Source organism: Beta vulgaris, chromosome 8, assembly GCF_026745355.1.
Source record: "Beta vulgaris subsp. vulgaris cultivar EL10 chromosome 8, EL10.2, whole genome shotgun sequence".
Taxonomy (NCBI): Eukaryota; Viridiplantae; Streptophyta; class Magnoliopsida; order Caryophyllales; family Amaranthaceae; genus Beta; species Beta vulgaris.
Window position 1 is genome coordinate 43,023,471 of NC_079209.1, and position 22,420 is coordinate 43,045,890.

Consider the following 22,420-nt stretch of genomic DNA (forward strand, 5'->3'; position numbering starts at 1 on the left):
TGAAATAAGAAAGGATCCAACATAAATATCAAGTCGTTTCAAGTTCTTATTCATGATCATCTCCAAAGACACATACTGACATACACATAATGTATAATTTACACATTGCATAGATTACTCCTAGATTTTCACTTAGCTTTCTCAACTCCCGTGATTGCCCCAGATGAATCAAGCGTTATAGAATCATATCGTAAGAACAAATCTGCCAAAAACAAGCATGCAGTAAAAGGAACATAATCTTTTCCTGCACACTGCTTATTTGATGCATCAGCTTTCGCATTCTGCGGTCCATTCGACCAGAACAAATAGTTCAACAATTCATCACCCTTCTCGCCCATAAACCGATCCGGAACGAACGTTTCCGGGTCATCAAACACCTTCGGATCCCTCATCACAAGTGTTTGATATCCACAAAGCAACTCACCCTTCTTTACATCAAATCTTGAATCATGTGATTGTAACACAAAGTCCTTTCTTGCCCGCCCATATTGAAGTGGTACAGGGGGTTTTAACCTTAGTGTTTCGTACACGAATGATTGCACATTAGGCATGTCTTGAATTGCAGTAAAACTCAATGATGAAGGTGAGCTACAATTTTCCCTCACTTCTTTCCTCAACACTTCTTGTATTGCACCATTGTTTAGTACTAAATTGTTAAGCAATGCAGGCAAGAAAATCGAAAACCCGCCAAATGCATTGAATCCAAGGTTGAATAGCAAGTTGTGGATGATATCTTCTTCAGTTAACCCAAACTCGGATTTACCTCGTTCAATCACTTCACGAGCTTCTTTCGAAACGAAACTACAAAGTTTCTCATAATCCCCTTTAACCAATAGATAGGGGTATGTGAAAGAATGTAAGAAGATTTCTTCAAATGGTTGGAGTATACCAATATTGATAATGGGTAGGAGTTGTACGGCAAGCCATTTATCAACCATAACATGACCTGTTTCGCAGAGTTCTTTTGAGTAATTTATAGGGTCAGCTCCAAGCATTCCTTGGCAAAGGAAGTTGAAGAGGCATTTTTGTAAGGGGTTGAACAAGTTGGCAGTTTTATCTTTGGAGATAGATTGTTCAATGGTTGTCCACATGGTGTCCAAGTTTGTTAATAAGGAAGATACCCATACTTTAGAGCTTCTCTTCAGGGTGTCCGTAGCAAAGTTCTTAACCTGTGGATATTAAAATTTAAAAATTATTTAAACATCAATATTAGTATAATGCAAGCATAGATAAACTCTCTACTTTTTTTATGAAGAGAAACTTTTTTTACTTAACTACTGCCTCAAACACTTTGAGATTATGGCTTTCTGCCGTGTATATATATATATATATATATATATATATATATATATATATATACATATATATATATATATATATATATATATACATATATATATATATATATATATATACATATATATATATATAGAGGGTTGAGTTCTAATTACAGCCCTCTTATGGTAAAAACTGCCGGAACCACTTCAAAGAAGAGAAAACTTCATAAAATGAACAAAAACGTAAAATGAGAAAACGCAAAATGAGCATAAAAAAGTTAAATGAGAAAATGATAAAATGAGAAAACCCTAAAATGAGCAAAAATATTGCGAAATGAACATAAAAATATTATGAGCAAAAATATAAAATTGCAAAATAATATGAGCAAAAATATTGTGAAATGAGTAAAATCTTCGAAAAATGAGTAGTTCTCACCATAAGGGTGGTTCATATATATATACTTAGTTACTACTATATACTTACTCGATCTTTTCTTTTATTATATACTTTCTGCATGGTTCAAAATACTGAATACTAAAATGAATCCTACATATTTGAGATGAGTTAACGAGAACCTTCTTAATTAACTATGTTTTCTTATATATGTGGATGAGAATTGTTGTTTGCACTTCATAAAGTTTGACCTTGAAAATATATATGTAAATGGAGAGTCTATTGAGAGACGGATAGAGTACACAAATAGATGGTAATGAGACTGTAAAAATGTTAAGCTATTAGTCACAATATATTTTCTTCCATAAAAATAAACTTTTTACAATGTTTATTGATGAATTTTTTTATATCCATATGAGCCACGAAGGCGGTACAAAGTACAAAGAAGGGGAGGGGGATTCGAACCTGTGACATATCGTTCAGAGCACCTCAATGTTTATTGATGAATGATTATATATATGAGCAACTAAAGTAGTGTGTTTATAAGCATACTAGTCAAAATGTTTAAATTATAGGTAAAAGGGAGAGATTTTTTTTTTTTGGAAGATGATTCTCTTCTTTGTAGTACACTTGCATTTTTGTTAACGGTTACTTTTGCATTTAACATTTTTTTCCTTTATTTAATCAACAATTATTAAAAAAGACGGTCTAATTTTAATATAAAATTAGACTTAGTTACTAAATGAATTAAACTAGTCAACGAAATAAATTAAAATAGTTACTATTAGGCTAATTCTCTTTTTAATATCAACCTTACTATTGGCTAATTTTAATTTAAGAATAGACAGTTTCTTACAAGACAAAACTCTTATTTAATCTGGAAAAATGAGTTAATTCATATGTATCCTAATGGTTGACAATCAATCATTGGTTAATAGTGAGTTAAGTGGCCGAAATGCTATTTAAAGATGAAAAAATAAATAAAAGATCCTTAAGGTGAAAACCCCAAAAATATATATCTTTAATATATGCTTGATTCATTAAAAATATAATTCTAGTTCACACAATATTTTTTTCCTCTTTTAATAATGTAATTGGACCTGTTCCAAGGCTCTATCTTATGGTACTTCCAAGTTCCAAGTTCCAAGTTTCAACCCAATTTTAAGCCCGACAATGAAAGTGGAGAGAGGGATATCAACAACAATTGTGGTGTATTGGTGTTGTGGTACTACAAACCCGCGTGAAATTTAGTGAAAAAAAGTTATCGCTCTTTTATTGAGAAAATATTCACATATAAAAGAAATAGATCTTTCGTTCAGGACAAATTGGTGTACCATTTGAAAGAGGCGTAACATATTATTACATTAGTAGTTTAGTACACTACATAATACATACACTAGATTTTTGCGACTTCCGAGAAATCAGTAAAAAGAACGCGATTTAGATCCCACGGCCACAAGTTAGATGTTTTTGCCCTCTAAAATAAAGGTTGGATGTTTTAATTTCATTTTAACGTTGTTTCCGTTCAACTGTATTTTTTCATAATATAAAAAATATTAGCTATTAAGATTTTGATATTTTCCTCAATCATAATCCTTGCTAATTTAAAATATGTATATCAAAGGAAGTTCAAAGTAACTAAATAAACTTTCATAAAAATATGTGTATTGAAAGAAAAGTTTATGATTGAAGAACAAATTAACATAACTAAAGCAGTTTTCAAATCAATTACAAAATCAAAGACATAAAATTTTAATTTTACCTAAACTTTAAAATGCAATAACAATATACCAACATCCATTAACAAGTAATAAAAATATCAAGAAAACAACTTCTTCATCAAGTAATTTTTATATTTTGTATTTACACCACATAATATTTAATTAGAACTAATGATGATTGTAAATTACATCCTATAAAATTACATTTAGATGAAATTTAATAATACTCGCCAAAATAATTCACACACACATTGCGTGCAAAAAAAGCTAGTTTATGTGATGAAAAAAGCATGCATTTGAAGCATAATGTATATGCACCACGCAGGATCCAAATGACGGCCATATACTCCATAAGGATAGGAGTTAGCTCAAGTGGGTAGAGCGCTCCCCCTTATCCCTTGAGTTTAGGGGTTCGATCCTTACCCCCAGCATTATGTTAGGGTATTTCCTTAATATGCTATGCATGCCTACCAGCCAATGTGTTGGTGTTTCCTACATGCTAGTAGCCTTGTAGGAATTAGTCCTTTGGCTGACTTAATTTTCTAATAAAAAAAATTAAAAAATCAAGAAATAAAAAAACTGTCATACTCCATTTATATTTTATTTTTCTCACTTAGAATCTTCACACTATTCATAATGAGAGAGAATCTTTTAGATTTTTCTCAATATATAAGAAGAAATATAGTCATGTGGGGTCTTGTTTGATTCGTCTCAATGAGTACTATATTAATATTCAATTATTATAATTTTTACTAATATGTAATGAAAGATATTTAATGGATAATAAGTACATTGACAAACGTGCAAAACCAAAGTAGGAAAGATAAAAAAAATACATGTGTCAAGCAGGATGCAAAAAAATTTCTATGATGACCAAACATATGACTTATTTGGTAATTGGATTTTTTCTGATTGAATTTGACATCAAACTTTTAATTATGTCAATTAAGAAAATAAAATTGATAAATCGATTTTCAATTCGATGAAGAGTTGGCATCTAAGCCCAAACAAAAAGGAAATGACCGCAATTCACAAAAGCTCATTCTTTTTAGCTTTTGGCTTAATATCAGATATGTATAGCCGTGTAGGACGTGGTGTGATAAACTTTCAATCTAAAGAAACAAAAAAGAATTTATTTGAACTGGCTAAGTAAATACGCAATAATATAAGTATATCTGACGATGAAATGAGATATATATATATCTATATATAACTTAATAACAAGCAGCAACATATGAATACAACTTTATTGCTATTTGTCAATTCTTGTTGTATATTTGATCTTAAATCACTTTGAAGTTTTTTCCTAGTAATGTTATACTCTATTTGTTCTACAAAATTTTCACTTTATAAGCTCAATTTAGGAAAAATTTACCTTATTTGTCACTTCTTATAATAGGCTTTCTTCTTATTTTTTTTTTAATTGGACCATACATCATGACACTTTGCAAATCAAGGTTGTTTTGGCATAGTGGTTAAGATTGAAATGTTGTGAATTATAAGTTACATGTTCGAATCCCCCTTTCCTTATTTGTACTTTGTACTGCATTCGTATCTCCCATAAAAAAAACATTACCATACTTCGCTCTAAGTTGAGGAAAAGTCTTCAAAAGGGATATTTTCGACATTTTTCTTCTAATCTCCTTCAGAATTGAGGACGACCATAAACGTGTATTGTGTTGTACTGGATTTTATTCTATCAATATCTGGATGAATCAATTTCAATGCATTTCACGTACCATTATTTCCCAGTACACGACAATGAAAGTCATAGACTGTGGGTATTAATACTAATGCCAAGGGATAAGCGACAATATAATACTTGTTTTGTGATTTGACACCCATGCTATATAACTTCAAACTTGATTTTCACTAACCAATTTAATGGGGAGAACATGGCCAAGCAACTGGTCCCGTTTCTTCAGCAGGACATGACGAATATTTTGTTTCTCCAACTCAATTTACTCATTTAGCGTAAATTTTATCAAGATTGTCTTGGCCTAGTGGTTAAATTGAGATGTTGTGAAGGACAAGTTATAGCTTCGAATTCTCTCTCCTTTTTTTGTACTGACTTCGTAACTCATATGGATAAAAAAAAATATTAGCAGAAATTTAAAGATCAAAATAATGGTGTAAGGGATGAACAACTTGCAATGAGAAAGTGTGTGACTGGGTTACTTGATTAAAATTTATAAAGGAATATTGGGTTAGCAAGTCATATATCGTTGCGTAATTGGTTTATCTATCTATCTTGTCCATCAATTTCTTATAATTGAGTGCCAAAAAAATGATCTTCTGAAACAAGGGTCAGAATGAAAATGAATGAAATTTAATTGATGAAAATATTTGTTTAGATGCGACAACTATTCAAGTAGTAAAATATTATGGCCCTATATGCAAGTAGTGATATGTGTCAGTTGATCGTATAAAGGGTAATGGATTTGATTAGTTGATTGTATTAATCAGTCTTGAATAGTTAATCATATTGAACCCAAGCAGGAGGACGAGAGTTTAACCCACTGACAAATTAGAAGGTTCCGTACCTCCTAATCTTATAAAGTGGTTTATTCTCTTCTCTGTCTCCAATGTGGGACACTCACAAGTGGGCATTTCATGGATTTCAACAAATCATAACAAGTCAATCCTTTAAATTAGATCAATTGAAACCTCTAATTAACTCAATCCTTTATTACCCAACAAAGTCTATACTTTTGCTTAGTTTAGTCAATATAATGGTAAACAATACTTTAGGTGTAACCGTGTAAGATAGATAATTAGAGATCCCAAGATAAAAGCAAACTACAATTTGAGTAATTTAGTAGTATCTAGATAGTGAGGATTAGAGACTAGCTTAACTGAGATTGTAGTAAGTGAGATTATAGTAGTATGAGATTTGGACAGTTTAGTAATTTAGTCTCAAAGATGCAGCAATAACTAAGTAGTTTCCAGGTACATTTGAATTCTAAACAGTATCTCTAAGACCCAATTCACAAAATGAAAATATAATATCCATGATTATAAACAAAAATTACCTTAGTATGTAGCTCCTCAGTTGTATCAAGATACACACCAACTCTCCTATCCCCCGTGAACTTGGTACTAGGCATGAAATTTCCAACAAGAACATTCTTCTTATCAATGATATCCATATCAAAAAGGTGAGAAAAAGATGGAACATCAAGGACAGCAATTACGTTTGGGTTAACATCGATAAAGAAAGGAAAGCAAGGAGGTATATTGGTTCTAAACACACTACTCTTATATGTGTCCATTTTTTTCCTAAAGAAAGTGTCTTGCCCTTGGAACCAAGTGTAATTTAGCCTATCCCCTATCGGCCCGAGAATAGGGAAGCCATAGCCACCCGGGAGTGTGCGGAGCGGCAAGTTGCCGCTCGGCGGAGGTGTTGGGATTATTGTTGTGGGGGTTGGAATTGGGGCTGACATAGCTGTTGATATGGCCAGCATTTTTCTAATACTCAATATGGTTGTTTGGTCTGTTTTTTTTAACTTATCGCCTTTCAAATTTTAGATATATAGTATTGTTATTGTAGTTCTCGCTATCAATAATTTATAGTAGTAATAGTATTATAGTACTAGTACATCTCACAAATCATAGGAGGGTTAAAGGGACCTACCGCCTATCTTCAACGTCGTGATTCACGATCTAGGCCAGGTGGCAAATTTGTTTAAAACGTTTTGTTGTTTTTTTTCTCAAACAATTTCCCAAAAGGATTTACATTTCCTAGATATCTTGAACAAAATATTATCATCTCTCACCCTACAAGTGAATCAGGCATTTTCAAGATGGAATATCAAAAAGGGATTTTGGGTTGACCTAGGAGCGATTTATAACGGACGTAAATTGCCCTTAAACTTGAACGCCGATCAGGTCAGTCGAAGTTGGGCAACGTATGGTCTTGTATAGATCAAGTTTGGGTAGAGCCATTTTTAGATCGATCCTACCCATTTTCGTCTGCACTTGTACCAAATTCTAAGCGGGTTGTGTTGGTCCGATTGGGTTTGTAAATCTGTTTTGGGTCATAATTTAGGTTATTTCAATTTATTTAAAAACCGGATTGGTTACGAGTCAATTTTAGTACGAATCATTACCTTATCATATTAGATTGATTCCTAGGGTAATTATTTATATCATGTCATTGTTGTATGCATTAACTTCATATCAATAATCATGTGAACTAATACAATCAATTGCAATTTGCAATAAGATTATATAAATGACTCGATAATTTAAAATTATTAATATTGCACATATATTTATTAAAAGTGTAAATCAATATATATATATAAAGGAGGAACTTTTCGGGAGCATAGAGCGCGCCACCTAGGATTGCCACGTCATCTTATAAATTTACAAATAATAAAATATAGAGATAATATAGATAATAAAATTTAGAGATAATAAAACTTTATTGCCACGTCATCTTATTAATTCACAAATAATAAAATTTAGAGACGTCATCTTATTAATTTATAGATAATAAAATTTAGAGATAATGTAGATAATAAAATTTATTAATTTACAAATAATAAAATATAGATAATAAAATATAGAGATAATATAGATAATAAAATTTAGAGATAATAAAACTTTATTGCCACGTCATCTTATTAATTTACAAATAATAAAATTTAGAGACGTCATCTTATTAATTTATAGATAATAAAATTTAGAGATAATGTAGATAATAAAATTTAGAGATAATAAAAATTTAGAGAGATAATAAAATTTAGAGATAATGACGTCATCTTATTAATTTATAGATAATAAAATTTAGCGATGATAAAAATCTAGAGATAATAAAATTTAGAGTTTGAGAGATAATAAAATTTAGAGATAAATATTTTTTATTTTTTTATTAGAAATATAAAACATATCTTCATATTATTTCAATTATTTTTTTTAGTTTGCGTTTCAATTGCTAAGAAATATCTACTACAACAATAAATTCAAATGATGAGAATCGAATTATCATTTGTTTCAACTGGAAAAAAAATCAAAGGAAACCTCATCAAAAATATCTCATGGTCATATCCCAAATAAATTATCTAATTGCAACGTCATCGTATTAATTTAGAGATAATAAAATTTAGAGTTTGAGAGATAATAAAAGTTAGAGTTTGAGAGATAAGAGTTTATCACTCTACGGCTATGATTCACTCTACTATAAATATGCATGTTTAGCTAACAATTGACCATTTCCATATACTTAAAACACTACAACTTACAACAATGGCTCACCAATATTCTGATCCAAACTTATCACGATAAGCAAGAAAAAGACGTCGAACTATAATTAACCCAGAATTTATTCAAGGTTATACTCTTTCATACCTATAATGGTATGAATTTTACTAGCTTTATGAATCAACTATGCAAATCAGAATCACTTATGCAATTTCATAGCCAATAATCCATCTAACTATTAACATAAAGTAAAGGTAATATTGACAATTAAAGTTGTTTTTTTTTTTACTAAAAGTTGATTGGTCCAAATAGATAAGAATCAAATCGTGTTGAAAAATCTCATTTTACAGTCACACAAAATCAATAATGTTAAGAAAAAATAACAAAAAAATATATAAAAAACAACCCGTGCAACGCACGGGCTTCAAAACTAGTATATATATATAGGAAAAGGATTTGGTGAGAATGTGTTAGCCCATATCTAATGGTGCAAATTGACCGTGTATCATTAATAGCACGATTGTGGATAAACATACTTTCTTATGTAAATTAGAACATGTTGTACGTTGTTCTAGAACATGCATAACTTACATTGTTTTTGAACATGCATGACTTACAATGTTTTGGATCATGTTATACATTATTTGGGAACAATGCCTCCCATTGGTAAATTCTCATTTAAAACATAAACAATACTATATTAGTCTCTTTTTTTACTCGCTGATAGGAAAGGAAATAAAAAGAGAGCAAACCGTCAATCCAATATTTCTACTTCTATCGCCTCTTCCTGCAACTAATGATAAACTTGCTTCTGAATGAAGTGTTAATGAAAAAATAAAAGTGAGAAAAAAAAAATCAAATTTCGGCACAATTGCAACAACTTTAATGTACGTATATTAAGAAATTCATCGGTTTAGAACTAGCTGATTGTTCACTATTCACAACTAAATCTGCAAGAGGATATCTATATAAGTTCAAAACATGTACATACCAATTTAGAGATCAATTAGACATTAAAAGCTAACGTCAATAAGAATAAATTATACTTGATTCAATAACTGAAAATTGAATTAGTACATGTTGAATTCAACCGGCCTTTAAAATGTGAAATCTCAAATTTCAGAACATGCAATATGTTAATATAGAATTTCACGACATATAAAATTTGACAATCTATCGAATAGATAACAGTTTGAACACATCAAGTTAAAAAATGAAAGTAAGCACATCAAGTGTGTGCGGAGCGCAAGGTTTTTTTTATCCACAACTTCTATTTTTCGAACATAATAGTATCTTTTCCTACAATACTCCATTTTCACTCATTTGAAAAAGACTTAAACATATAGTTGAGCCTATCTGAACACTTTTATATCTTAACATCAAACCCTCTCAAAAACTCTCTCAAACACATTCAGACTATTCAAACACATTCTACCAACAATATTAATTCTTCTTCCTTTGTTCAATCTTTATCAAAGAACTTACTTTTTCAAGGCTAAAGATTGATTCCTCCAATGTCCGTATGCTCAAACCTAGGGATATAGGTATGATTCCTAAGGGTATTTCATAAGTCAATTCTAAATTAAAATATTTAAAGTTACTAAAAGTTTTTCGTGATGCATATCTTAAATAGATTCATGTCTTCTTGCATATCCCTCTCGTAATCTTTTTCACTTTATAATATTATTCATACATGCATGCCTATGTCTTTATTGCTTTTATCACCTCATATGTTTATTTTTGCTAATCACATACCTAAATAAATATTTTCATGTCTAATAGGATAATTTGGACAATTAATTTAGGATCCCAATCATTTGATTGCTTAAAAGACATATCACATAAATTAGTCTTTTTTTCTTGTTTAATAAACCAACATAGATTAGATTTTTAGAATGCTTAAACATATTTCTTGTTTATTTATTTGCATGAATTATGCATATTAAGTAGATGCCAACAATGGGCTAGTTAGATTCATAACCATATTTGTACGTTCACCCCTTAACTCATCAATCTTTGATTCATTGACCAACTATGAAGTAATGACAAGGATCCCCTCAAAAAAAAAAAAAAAAGTAATGACAAGAAAATCTATATTGGATAAGTCCCTAATATGTCACTATGGTTTCCCAAATATTCAATTAGGTTTACGCACTAGTATAAAAACGTTGATTTACGTCTCCTAAATTGTGTTACACAATTGTAAAACCGAAGCAAAAGGATAAGGACGCATTATTTGCCTCGGATACGAACGGAACGTGATGCAAATCATGATTCACACTACAAAAAAAACTACATATAGAGGCAATCCAAAATTGCATCTAAATACATATTTGTAGCCTCTAATGGTGTTTAGAAGCAATTTACTCGCGGTCTCTAATTAGTCCGTCGCTAATTATAGGTTGCCCCTAATGCCACCTTTTAGAGGCAGACAAGTTATGGTGTTGCTAAAGACACTTATGTTTAGAGGCAACCATATGTTTGTCGCTAATTGTTGGTTGCCCCTAATGCCACCTTTTTGAGGCACAAAACTTGAAGTGTTGCTAAAGCCACTTACATTTAGAGGCGACCATCAGTCAGTCGCTAATTATAGGTTGCCCCTAATGCCATATTTTTTAAGCACACATGTTACATTGGTGATAAGACCATTTATATTTAGAGGCAACCATAAGTTTGTCTCTAATTTTAAATTGCATCTATTGCTTACTTTTTGGGGTGCGCAAATATTGTTTCTAAAACCACTAATGTTTAGATGCAACTATAAATTTTTCTGCAGATTCGAAATTAAGGCAACCACTTCTTTTGCATCTAAAAATATTTAGAGGCAATTACATTTTGTAGGTTCAAAACACATTTAGGGACATTTATACATGTTGCTCCTAATTATATTTAGATGCAACTCTGAAATTTTATAAAGTAGCTTTTTAGATGCACCAAATTGTTATAATGATGTTTAATAATATTATGTAATTTTTAATATTATTTATTTATTTACTTATTTTGCATAGTAATGATACCATAATGATCAATCAAAGAAAGATAGAAAAAAATGGGGTGGCAGGTCGGGAATTTCGGTTAAAGGATCAAAAAACTCAAGTCTTTGGTTTACTTTAAGTGTTTAGATAGGTTTTGGGTAGAGAGGGCTTTTTGTGGAGGATCAAAGAACGCGAAAATTATCAAGTTTGGGTTCGGTTCTTGGGAGGGGCGGTTTTAGAGGCTTTGGTGAATTCTGGTGGGCTGGGTGCGAGGTGTTGCGTGGTGTGTGGTGTGTTCGTTTTGCTGGGTTGAAGGTTGTTTTGGTGTGGGCGAGTTTGTCAGCATCTTGTGGTGTTTTCCGGTGGGCAGGATTCGAGTTGTGGCGGTGTTGTGTGGTGTTGTCGGGTGGCTGGATTCAAGGTTTGGTCGGTTTTCTTCGGTTGTTGCGGTTTTGTTGTTTGTTGCTTTTGTTTGTTTTTCTTCTTTTTTTCCTGGTTGGAGAGAAAATTTTCTTAGACTCTTGATACCATGATAAATAATGGTCAATTTCTGTCATTCTTCTCATTCATCAATCGGTTATATTTATACAATCCTAAGTAGAGTTCTACTTCATATAATAGATTAGGAATAACAATCCGACTCCTAATACATCTCCAATTTAGAGTCCTAACATATGATTCTTACATACTTTTGTTGATCTTGTAAAGACTACAAGCACACGTGTCTTGTATTGAGTCATTTAGTTGAGCTCGTGATTAACTGTAAAGGAGTGTTTAGGCGTGCCATAAGTATCGTATTGCCATGATCTTAGAGATAAAAATTATTGACATAATGAAGGAGAAATACTCCTTTTGGCTATGTTGAACTTTTTATAAATGATTAAGATACCACTATGAAAGGTTTAGGAAAAGTGAAAGTATATCTTAATAACCTTCCTTCAGTCACTCAAATCCCTGAAGAAACTAATGAGTTCATCATATTCCATAACTACGGAAAAGAGGATTCGTATTTGTTCATATTCCTAAATAGCCTGGAGGAAGACCATGATCATCATATAAGCTATATTGATGTATTCACCACTGTCAATAATAACAGAAGATGTATGTGCTTGCCTATACAAGAAGTGTCCCAAAGAAGCATTTAAAACTTTACAAACTGGATCCTGGATCCACTCTACAATATTGTGCAACAAAACTATTGAAGAAGATACTTGGTACGTTGCTTGCGGAGGGCAGAGGCACAAAATGGAGAAGTATTGGGAAATAGTAGGCTATCCAAAGTAGCATTTCTAAGTCAGAAAGAAGCGAACAAGTAACAACCAAGGGGAAAGAAAATGTAGTGGCTCCTTGCACCAAATGGAGCAAATGAAAAACTAAAAAAGGGATAGAGATTTGCACCTAATGCTCAAGCTCAAGGGAGAATGTCACCGTTTTGGAACAACAACTGCAACATCTTCTCGAACTCTTACCTTCAGCGTCATCAATGTGACAAGTAATATATAGCTAAAAATACAGGGTGGATTAGAATCAAGTTTGGCAGGTTTAGTTCTAGTTACAATATTTGTAATATTGTGAATGATTGTATATTGGACTAATGAGCTTCAGACTATATATATGTTAGCCTAAATAAACTTTATAATCTCATTTGAACCATCAACAAACCTAGACTGAACCTTTGTAGTTGCAAAATTTCTCATGAACCACATATAGGTACTATATATGTAACATTTTGACCCTTGTAGGATGTGAAGTGTTACCAAATTAAATTTACATGTAGGACCAATTATAACCCATGAACCAACACACCTTTTTAATTCTTCTACTTAATACATTGGATCCTTAATTATACGCATAGTGAGAATCTTCATAGGAGATAACCATTCCAAATCCAAAATCAATAACCTCCTAACAACTTTTCCATGGTATATATTAATGACTTCGGGTGTATTCTATTCAATTTTTTTTTTACTTATTTGAACATATATGAAGTTATTATACTTTATTTAAACTGATCCAAAATTATTACTCCTTATTATACCTTATCTGAACTTATCCGAACTTATTAGTCTTTATTATACCTTTTATGAACATATCCGAACTTATTAGACTTCATTGTATGAGTGTTAGACCTTAATTTTTAAAATTGGACTTATCTAAAGTTATCAAGGCTTCTTAGTTTTTATTATATCTTATACCCCTTCCGTTTCATTTTAATCTACACACTTTGATATTTTACACTATTCACAAATTTCACTTTGACCATCATGTGTGATTTATACGCGCATGAAAATATAGTCATGTAGGAGCTGATTAGATCATCATAACATGTATTTTATTAATATATACTTTTTAAAATTTTTACAAATACAAAAATAAAGATATATGTCCTCAAAAGTTTGCATTAAAATACATAAAAAGTATAAGTATGCAGATTAAAATGAAACGGAGGGAGTAAAAACTTATAATTTTTCTTGAGTCCACTCATGGTACACCCGGGTGTACCATGCTCATGGTACACCCAGGGGCATTTATGTAATTAATTGCAAGTTAAGGGGCACGCTGGTAATTTTTGGGGAATAAATGACAAAAAGCAAAAAGCAAAAATCTGAATCCAATTCTTCTTTCTTGCTCATTTCTCTCAATTCTTGCTCACCAGAAAATCTGATTTTCAATTCTTCTCTCTCTCCTCCTTCCAAACCTTCCAAACACAACAATGGAGATCTGAAATTCGCGAAAAAAAAATTCCAATATGAAATTCGCGAGATGAACGATGAGATGATGATGACGCGGACTCGAGATGATGATGATGATGATGATGATGAGGCGACTGAAGAGACCCACAACCCATCCATGACGATGATGAAGACCCACGACCCAGATCTGATTATGTTTTTGCTCATTTGTTTTGTTGTTGTTGTTTTTCTCATTTCCCCTCAGTTCTTCGTATTGCATAAACCAGATGTTTTTGGTTGTTTTACATGATTAGGACACGAACAAAATTATGGGTGCTGATTTTGAATTATCATTATAGGAATGAGCAAATGTATTCTGCAATAATTTTGAATTCTAATGTTCAAATGAATCAAGCATCTATGCTTATTTAGAATGATTGAAGATTATGTGCTCATTTAATTTGTGTTGGATGATTATTGCTGGTTAGTCAACTCTTATACTTGCTCTAGTCTTTTTTTTTCTATTCATTTTATCTCTTTCTTCATTTTCTTTTTTGCTCACATGTAATTAGTTCGTTTTTGTAACTGCTCATTTGCACCAAGTTTGCTCATTTTCTTAGATGAGTAGAAATACTTGCTCATCTGCTCATTTTACTCATTTGCTCATTTGATCATTTGCTTAATTTGCTCATTTGCTCATTTGCTCATTTTGCTCATTTGCTCATTTTGCTCATATGGCGAAAATAGTCTTGGGTGTAAAGGTTTACTACTTCCTCCGTTCTGTTTTAAATGAAACATTGGGTGAAATGACACTATTCATTGATCAATTTTGACTCCAATTTATCGCTATTATATAAAGAAAAAACATAGTCAAGTGGGATCTTGTTAGATTCGTCTCGATGCATACTATCAAATTATAACTTTTTTAAATTTTTTACGTGTACACAACTAAAGATATTAATGACTAAAGAAGCGCATTGGGTTGCGTGAAAAAGCAAACGTTTCATTTAAAATGGAACGGAGGAAGTATAAAGATTCTGATTTTTCTTATGAGAACGGAAAATAATGTGAATAAAACATTCACAAAATATGCGCATAATGTGAGAGAAACACTCCTCAACTCCCCATTTGTTGTTCAATGGTCTCGCCTCAACAAAGACGGCTCCCTCGGTCTCTCACAATAAAATGATACTAAATAACATGAAGTAAAGTTGCCAAAAACAACAACAACGAATCAAAAACCACACTTTTAATTCTCAACTCCATTCTTCTCTTTCCAACACAACACAAAGAATTGTCACCCCTTTTTTTTTTGCCACAAAACATCATTCTCAACTGCTGACGACGCTCTTCTTCTTTCAATTCTCTCTCCTCACTCATTGCAAACTCAAATTCCATTTCAATGGTGAAGAGAGAGGAGAGAGAGAGGAGAATGTGGTTCGATGGAATCATCGATGCTATGCCCCTCTTCACAAAGGAGCTTCTTGCTGGCGGAGTTGCAGGCGGTGTTGCTAAAAGTGCTGTTGCGCCCCTTGAACGCATCAAGATTCTTTTTCAGGTAATTTTCATCCTCATTTTCACTATTTTTTTTATTCAATTCCATTTTTCACCTCTTTGACTTTTCTTTATTTCAAGTTATGGTTGTTTTTCTTGAATTTGATTAGAAGTTCATACTTGTGTTGATCTTGTTTCTTGTAATTCCTGATTTCTTTGTGAAATTGGGGAATTTTATGGTTGATGTTGGGTATGATTATGGTATAAACTATTAAAGTAAGTTAGAATTTAATTGCAATTAGTTATGTAGTACCCAATTGAGGAATGAATAATGGGTTGAATTTATATACTGAATTAGTCTTCATAACGTTTTAGTGTGTTTTATTCATTTTCATTACAATGTAAAGTATCTTTCTTGATGAAGTAGAGTTGGAGGGTTAGGTTGAAACTTGAGAGGTCTTGTTATTCTCTGAATGAATGTTTTGGAAAGATGGATATGGATGATTATAAGAATTAGGCCTGATTTGGTGATGACCTTATGTGGGTTTTCGTTGAAGGAGTCGAAGTTTGTGTGGTATATATCCTCCTATCTTGAAGGGAATTAGTGCATTAGAACAACAAAAAGGAAAAAAAGATTGTGGCAAAAAGATGAAGTTTTAGCTGGATGGATATTATCAGTATGACAGAATGATTTCTAGCTTACTAATGGATTGAGTCGTGTGCATGTTGCGCCACCTTGGTGATATTTTGGTTGTCTATTCTACTGAAGCCAGAGGCTAAAGTGCCAAGCCATCCGTAGAGTAGATTTAGCCACTCTAGATTGCGTAGTTTGGTTTTATCGACTCATGCCTAGACCTATATATTGAATTGTTGTGGATATTGGTAAATTTGTTTTTCTTAAGAGTAAGTAAAATTATATGGATACTTGAATAGTGATTGCATCTCTTTTTTCTTAAGAATGACTACTGAATTTTGTAGCATGAGCACTAAGAGTGTGTTTTGTTAGGTGTAAGACCTTTTCTTGGAAAATTGGTTCTCCTATTTTCCTTTGTTTGGTTTGTAAAGGACGGAAAACAGTTCCAATCGGTGGAAAATAGTTTTCCTAATAGTGGAAAATATTTCCCTTCTCAAAGGAAGGGGTAACACATTTTCGCTACCTATTCATCACCTTTCTCCCATCCGTCGTTCCCCATACCATTTTCTTACTTTTCTCCCTAGCTTTTTATGCAAAAAACCAAATAACGGTGTACTAAGCAACAATTATGTTTTCCCATGAAAATATCCAGTCATGGAAAATCATTTTCCATTGAAAATGTTTTCTGTCCAACCAAATGGAGCCCAAATTCAAAAGTTTATGGGTGGAATGATAATATTTTTATTTTTATTTTTATTTTTTACTTTGGGTAAAGGAGAATAGTCAGGAATCAGGATTGCTTTCTCTCAGAATTAAGGGAGAAGTCTAACTTAGCTAGTTTTTTTTAGACGACCCAATGTGAAACTTTTATTCGACTGTAATCTTTTCAATCATGAGATTGTTATCTGAATGCTGTACAAAATGTGGCCCTCAAATTACTTCACAATAGCTTTACTTTATGGATTTTTTCAGACACTGCTGTATCAGACCTTAACTATCTTCAATTAGGAGCTGGAATATTTATAGCCACTTGAAACATATCCTACAAGATAGTAATAGTGGTTAAATCTGTTTCCGTTTATACACATATATGAGTCTCCCTGCTTAATGCTTCATTCCATATAGTTTTTTATGTTTCCAGTAGGCTGTTCTGAGGGACCATGGGCAGCAATCATATCTCCTATGATGATTGGTTGACTATCATTGTTATGTTGGGCGTGTTTGTTTAATTATTGTTAAGAACAGACACATGTATTGAATTTGGCTTCTAACACTCTTCTGGAAAGACACAAGTTTAATGTACTGCTTTTTTTTCTTTTCTACTTTTTTCTTTTCTTTTTCTTTTTCTTTTTATTTTTTATCACCACTCCATTTGGATTTTTTTAATATCTGCTATCATTGTTTTGGACCTGGTTTGAACTCGCTTTTGAAGTGGGTTAAGATTCTGATTATTACCTAATCTAACTTTGTTTGAGGTCTCAAAGAATAATATGGTGCATTATAATATTTTTGTGATCTATATATATATACCTAATACCCTGGATAGAGATGTCTTTGAGCTCAGGTAGTACTATCAAAGGGCGTGCTGATGTTAGAAGGTTACCTACTTTAGGTTAGGTACGCAGACGCTAGGAAGGAACCATATGAGTCCTCGAAGTATGCTAGGAGGAAATCATATGGAAGGGATAAGTAAGAAGATACATCTATTATAGCTCTTTAAGGATAGTTTCAGAATGGGGCTCAGGGCCAATGTACACCTACTACCTAGTGATTCACATAATTAACTTACTGGTTTATTATTATTATTTCGTTCTTGCACGCTAGTGTTTTGCTCTTATGCTCCTAGTGATACCCCGATAGAAAACGCACCATTTTCTTTCTTCGTTTCTTCTGCCTGATGCAGCTTTCAGCTTGAGCTATTCATAGCCTTCTAGAATATGCTTGCACTCTAGATGATGCTCTGAAACATAACTAACCACTAGACAATGAGAAAATGAAACATACATCTTTACAGCTAATTTTTCCCTCTGCAAATGAATTCCAAAATCCTTGTTGGCTGTTGGCTGTTGAACCTTTACTAGCTTCATTGATTACAAATCCCCCTTAAATTGTCTTTTCTTTTTGCTATATATTCAAATCTTGCTTCTGCAGGTAATAGATTGAACAAAAAATAATATGCATGGAATTGCTACATCAACCATGCATATGGGACTCGAATTGACCTTAAGCCATTAGGCACATATATGGAGTTACAGAGAAGATTGTTGAACTCAATTATCTTTAAAATTTTGAAGTTGGTGTCATAGTAGGATGGGTCTGGTTGGATGACCCAGAAATCTGAATATCTAATACTTCCTCCGTTTCACAATAAGTGAAACACTTCCCGTATTTGCAAGCTCTAAATGGTAATAAAAATTCACTCTTATTACAAATATGCCACCAAAAAGCAAGAGGGAACCATATCCTTTTTGTTTCATCACTCTACTTTATTGTGGTCCCAACTTTCTCGCTCTACATTCCTTGGTATGTGTGTACTTTCTCTATATTTCACATATCGTTAAACAGAGGAAGTATATTGTATGCAAATCCATTCTTTCCTTTTATCTGCTATAACATTTATCTATGTTGTACCTGTTTGTCTTTTGTCATGCCTTTTAACTTCTTTAGTAACATTACTGGGCTGTAAGTTGTATTTACGAATCTTTATGTTATATAAGCAATGATTTATTTGTTGTTATTGAAATTGATGAGGAAATGTGATATAAGAAAGAGGTTATGTTGATCCTTACAAAATGTTTTGTGTCAAAGATGAGCATTTCTCAAATAAAACCCAAAAAAATATGGGTTTATGATCGCATTTGACAAGTGTAGCTGCAATTAATTATAACACATACCAATTTTCTTTGTTCTTTTGCAGACAAGACAAGCAGAATTCAAAAGTATTGGCTTATTAGGATCATTTACTAAGATAGCTAGATCGGAGGGAATACTTGGTTTCTACAGGTGGAAAATTGATCCCAGTTTCATTTTGCTGGGAATATAAATCTGTATTTGGATGAAGTCGAAAGTCCAAAGTAAATCAATTCAAATATTTTTAAACCAAACGGGCCTCAAATCAAAAATAATTTTGTTGAACGAGAAAATCAATCATATAAGTTGGTTTGGATCCAACTTACTATGGAGTGATTGAGACTTGGTCAGCTTAGACTGCATAAAAATTTGAAATGGATACAAATTTTATTTTCAATGTCGAATTTTTTCCGTTTGGACTTGCAAATAGTCCAATTTAAAATTCTGCACTGCTCTCTCCCCTTTGTTCTCTTGTTTTGGAAGGTTTTATGTCTTAGTATCCTAAGTCTAAAGATTATACTTCTTAATTTTCAGAGGGAATGGGGCAAGTGTCGCAAGAATTGTTCCTTATGCGGCTCTGCATTACATGGCTTATGAGGAGTACAGGCGATGGATTCTTCTTGGTTACCCTGATTTCTCGAAAGGCCCTGTGCTTGATCTTGTGGCTGGTTCATTTGCTGGTGGAACAGCTGTCCTGTTTACTTATCCTCTTGATCTAGTACGGACAAAGTTAGCTTATCAGGTAAGTACTTGGAAAATAGCTTATGGTCCTTTCCTCTGAAAATGTTTTATTGATGCCTTTTCTTATGGACTGTAGTTTTTAATAGTTTAAAGATGGTATAGAGAAGCTTAATTCTTGTGTCTCATAGTGGCTAATAATCGGATGCTTCTATAGCACAGGTTGTTGGATCTTCCAAATCAAATGTGAAAGGCGTTATTCACCCCGAACAGTTGTATAGAGGAATTCGTGACTGCTTTTCCATGACATATAATGAAGCCGGTTTGAAAGGTCTTTACCGGGGAGTAGGTCTGCTGCTTACCTAGAAATGTGCAGTTTTATGTCTCCATATCCAGGTCTTTAACACGTGCTATTGCTTTATCAGCCCCATCACTTTATGGAATATTTCCATATGCGGGCTTGAAATTTTACTTCTACGAGGAGATGAAGAGTCATGTACCCGAGGAACACAAGAAAGATATCACAGTGAAACTGATATGTGGTTCGGTAGCTGGATTATTGGGTCAAACCTTCACGTATCCTCTTGACGTTGTAAGGCGGCAAATGCAGGTAATTTAGCTCAACTTCCAAACCATTGATCTGGTTTTGGTATTTTTATGTGGTTTATAAATGTTCTGCAAACCTTAAGGGGTTAAAGGAGCTTTTTATATCACAGGTTGAGCGGATGTCTAATGCTAGTACCACAAAAGGGACATTACACACTCTTCTCGCTATAGCTCGAGAGCAAGGGTGGAAGCATTTATTCTCAGGACTAAGTCTGAACTATTTGAAGGTAATTAAGCTATGCATCTCTTCTAACGCCACATAACTCAAAACTCTATCACTCGGACTTGGGTAATCATGTCGGACACGCACCCGAATCCAAGAATCCAACTGACTATTTTATGAAAAAATTTCCATGATTTTGGCCCAAAATGATGCGTACACACCCATGTCGGGGTGTCGATGATTTGACATGGGTATGTGAAATGAAATGAGAGTCGGAGCAACGTAGACCAGGAAAATTCTTTTTCAGAAGACAAAATTTAGTCTAATACACTTGGTATTTCATTCTTGTGCTTCAGGTTGTACCCTCGGTCGCTATTGGCTTCACTGTGTATGATTCAATGAAATTGTTTCTGCAAGTCCCCTCACGAGATGAAGCTGTTCTTGAGGTGGCTTCCAATCACACGAATAACCAATCGTCGTCCCTACATTCTTAAAAGCATTCATTCTTTTTTCATAATTAGATACACTGATTGAGTATAGCATGGAATAAGTTGTATTGGATGTACAGTATATATTAGTATGACCATTGTCTGAGATCAGTCGTAATCAGATACTAGCCAATAACCATTATGTTGTATTGGGTAGCCACTAAGCACTATGTAGCTTTTCTTTTACTTATAAATAATGTAATTACTGGCTATTGCTTATTGTACCTATCTTGTCCCAAGATTCAGGTCTGTATGAATGATGTTGGGATTTGGAAATGAACGGTTATAGATTTTCGCCAAGTGAAATGAAGTAAATACTATTTTATATAGTTTGAATCTTATGTCTGCTTCCATATGTAGCATTTCTAGTCTGATGTAGATCTTTGCAGCTTAATTTCAGGCGTCATCTTCATATATATTCCAGCTCTATTTAATCTTTCGCTTTTTCCATGGCTACCCCATAAATCATGGTGGCCAATACAACAAGTAATGTTGACTCGACTGTTCTCCTTCTTCTCCATGTTTCCTCTTATTCTTAACAACTTGTTTGGTGGAAAAGATGTGGAAGGAAAAGCAAGGAAGTGTAGAAATTTGTTAGTTTCCAATATTTGGTTAAAATAAAAATTAAGTGAAATTTTACTAATTGGAAGAGGAATTGGAAGGAGACACTCTTTAATAAAATTTTACTTTCTTTCCCTCCCAAAAGTACGAGAATTTGGGAGAAAAGAGAAAAATTAAACCAAACATAGAAAATTAAGGTTTTTTTTCCCTTTCTCTTCCCTTCTTTTCTCTTATCTTCATTTTCTTTACTAAAAATGAACTAAACATATTGTAAATGGCTACATAGTGCACCCTACCCTTCTTCAATGGCTGCACATTTCATATCCTCCGATGTCTAGCTTAACCGTTTTTCCCCTCTCCTGCAATGGTGAAAATGAAAATCCTCTATTCTACACCTCCCTCCTCTAAAATTGGGAAAGCTCCAACTCCAACTAAAATCCAATTTAACACTTTTGACACCTCGTAGTTAGACTACCAAGATCGTTGCTGAACATGAAACTCTTTTCTCTGAAGTTATATGAAGAAACATTAACAATCTCAAGTAGAGCTACATAATTCAAAATATTACAATTTTTGTTCCATTGGAGTTCTAGATAAGCTAAAATTAGTTTTATTTTGTATGAACAACCTGAATTATTATATTATGTAAATTGTGTATAACTTTTGCTACGTAATTCAAAATATTACAATTTTTGTTCCATT

General features: G+C 32.7%; 2 protein-coding genes across 3 annotated transcripts; one reads left to right on the top strand and one right to left on the bottom strand.

Moving 5' to 3' along the window:
* LOC104901567 (fatty acid hydroperoxide lyase, chloroplastic) lies at nucleotides 1-6,933 on the bottom strand. The gene is made up of 2 exons (XM_010689156.4): nucleotides 6,425-6,933; nucleotides 1-1,169 (listed from the first exon to the last, which is right to left on the bottom strand). The coding sequence occupies exons 1-2, from the start codon at nucleotides 6,854-6,856 to the stop codon at nucleotides 129-131; spliced, it is 1,473 nt and encodes a 490-aa protein (XP_010687458.1). The 5' UTR covers nucleotides 6,857-6,933; the 3' UTR covers nucleotides 1-128.
* Nucleotides 6,934-15,348: 8,415 nt separating this feature from the next.
* Nucleotides 15,349-21,383, top strand: LOC104901565 (mitochondrial carrier protein CoAc2). 2 transcript variants are annotated; one of them, XM_010689154.3, is made up of 7 exons: nucleotides 15,350-15,802; nucleotides 19,290-19,375; nucleotides 19,757-19,964; nucleotides 20,123-20,249; nucleotides 20,326-20,510; nucleotides 20,617-20,733; nucleotides 21,026-21,383. In XM_010689154.3, exons 1-7 carry the CDS (start codon nucleotides 15,647-15,649, stop codon nucleotides 21,161-21,163), a joined length of 1,017 nt encoding a protein of 338 aa, XP_010687456.2. In that variant the 5' UTR covers nucleotides 15,350-15,646; the 3' UTR covers nucleotides 21,164-21,383. The 2 variants fall into 2 exon arrangements, with proteins under 2 accessions (XP_010687457.2, XP_010687456.2); XM_010689155.3 differs by lacking the exon at nucleotides 19,290-19,375 and having other exon boundaries at nucleotides 15,349-15,802.
* The last annotated feature ends 1,037 nt before the right edge of the window (nucleotides 21,384-22,420 follow it).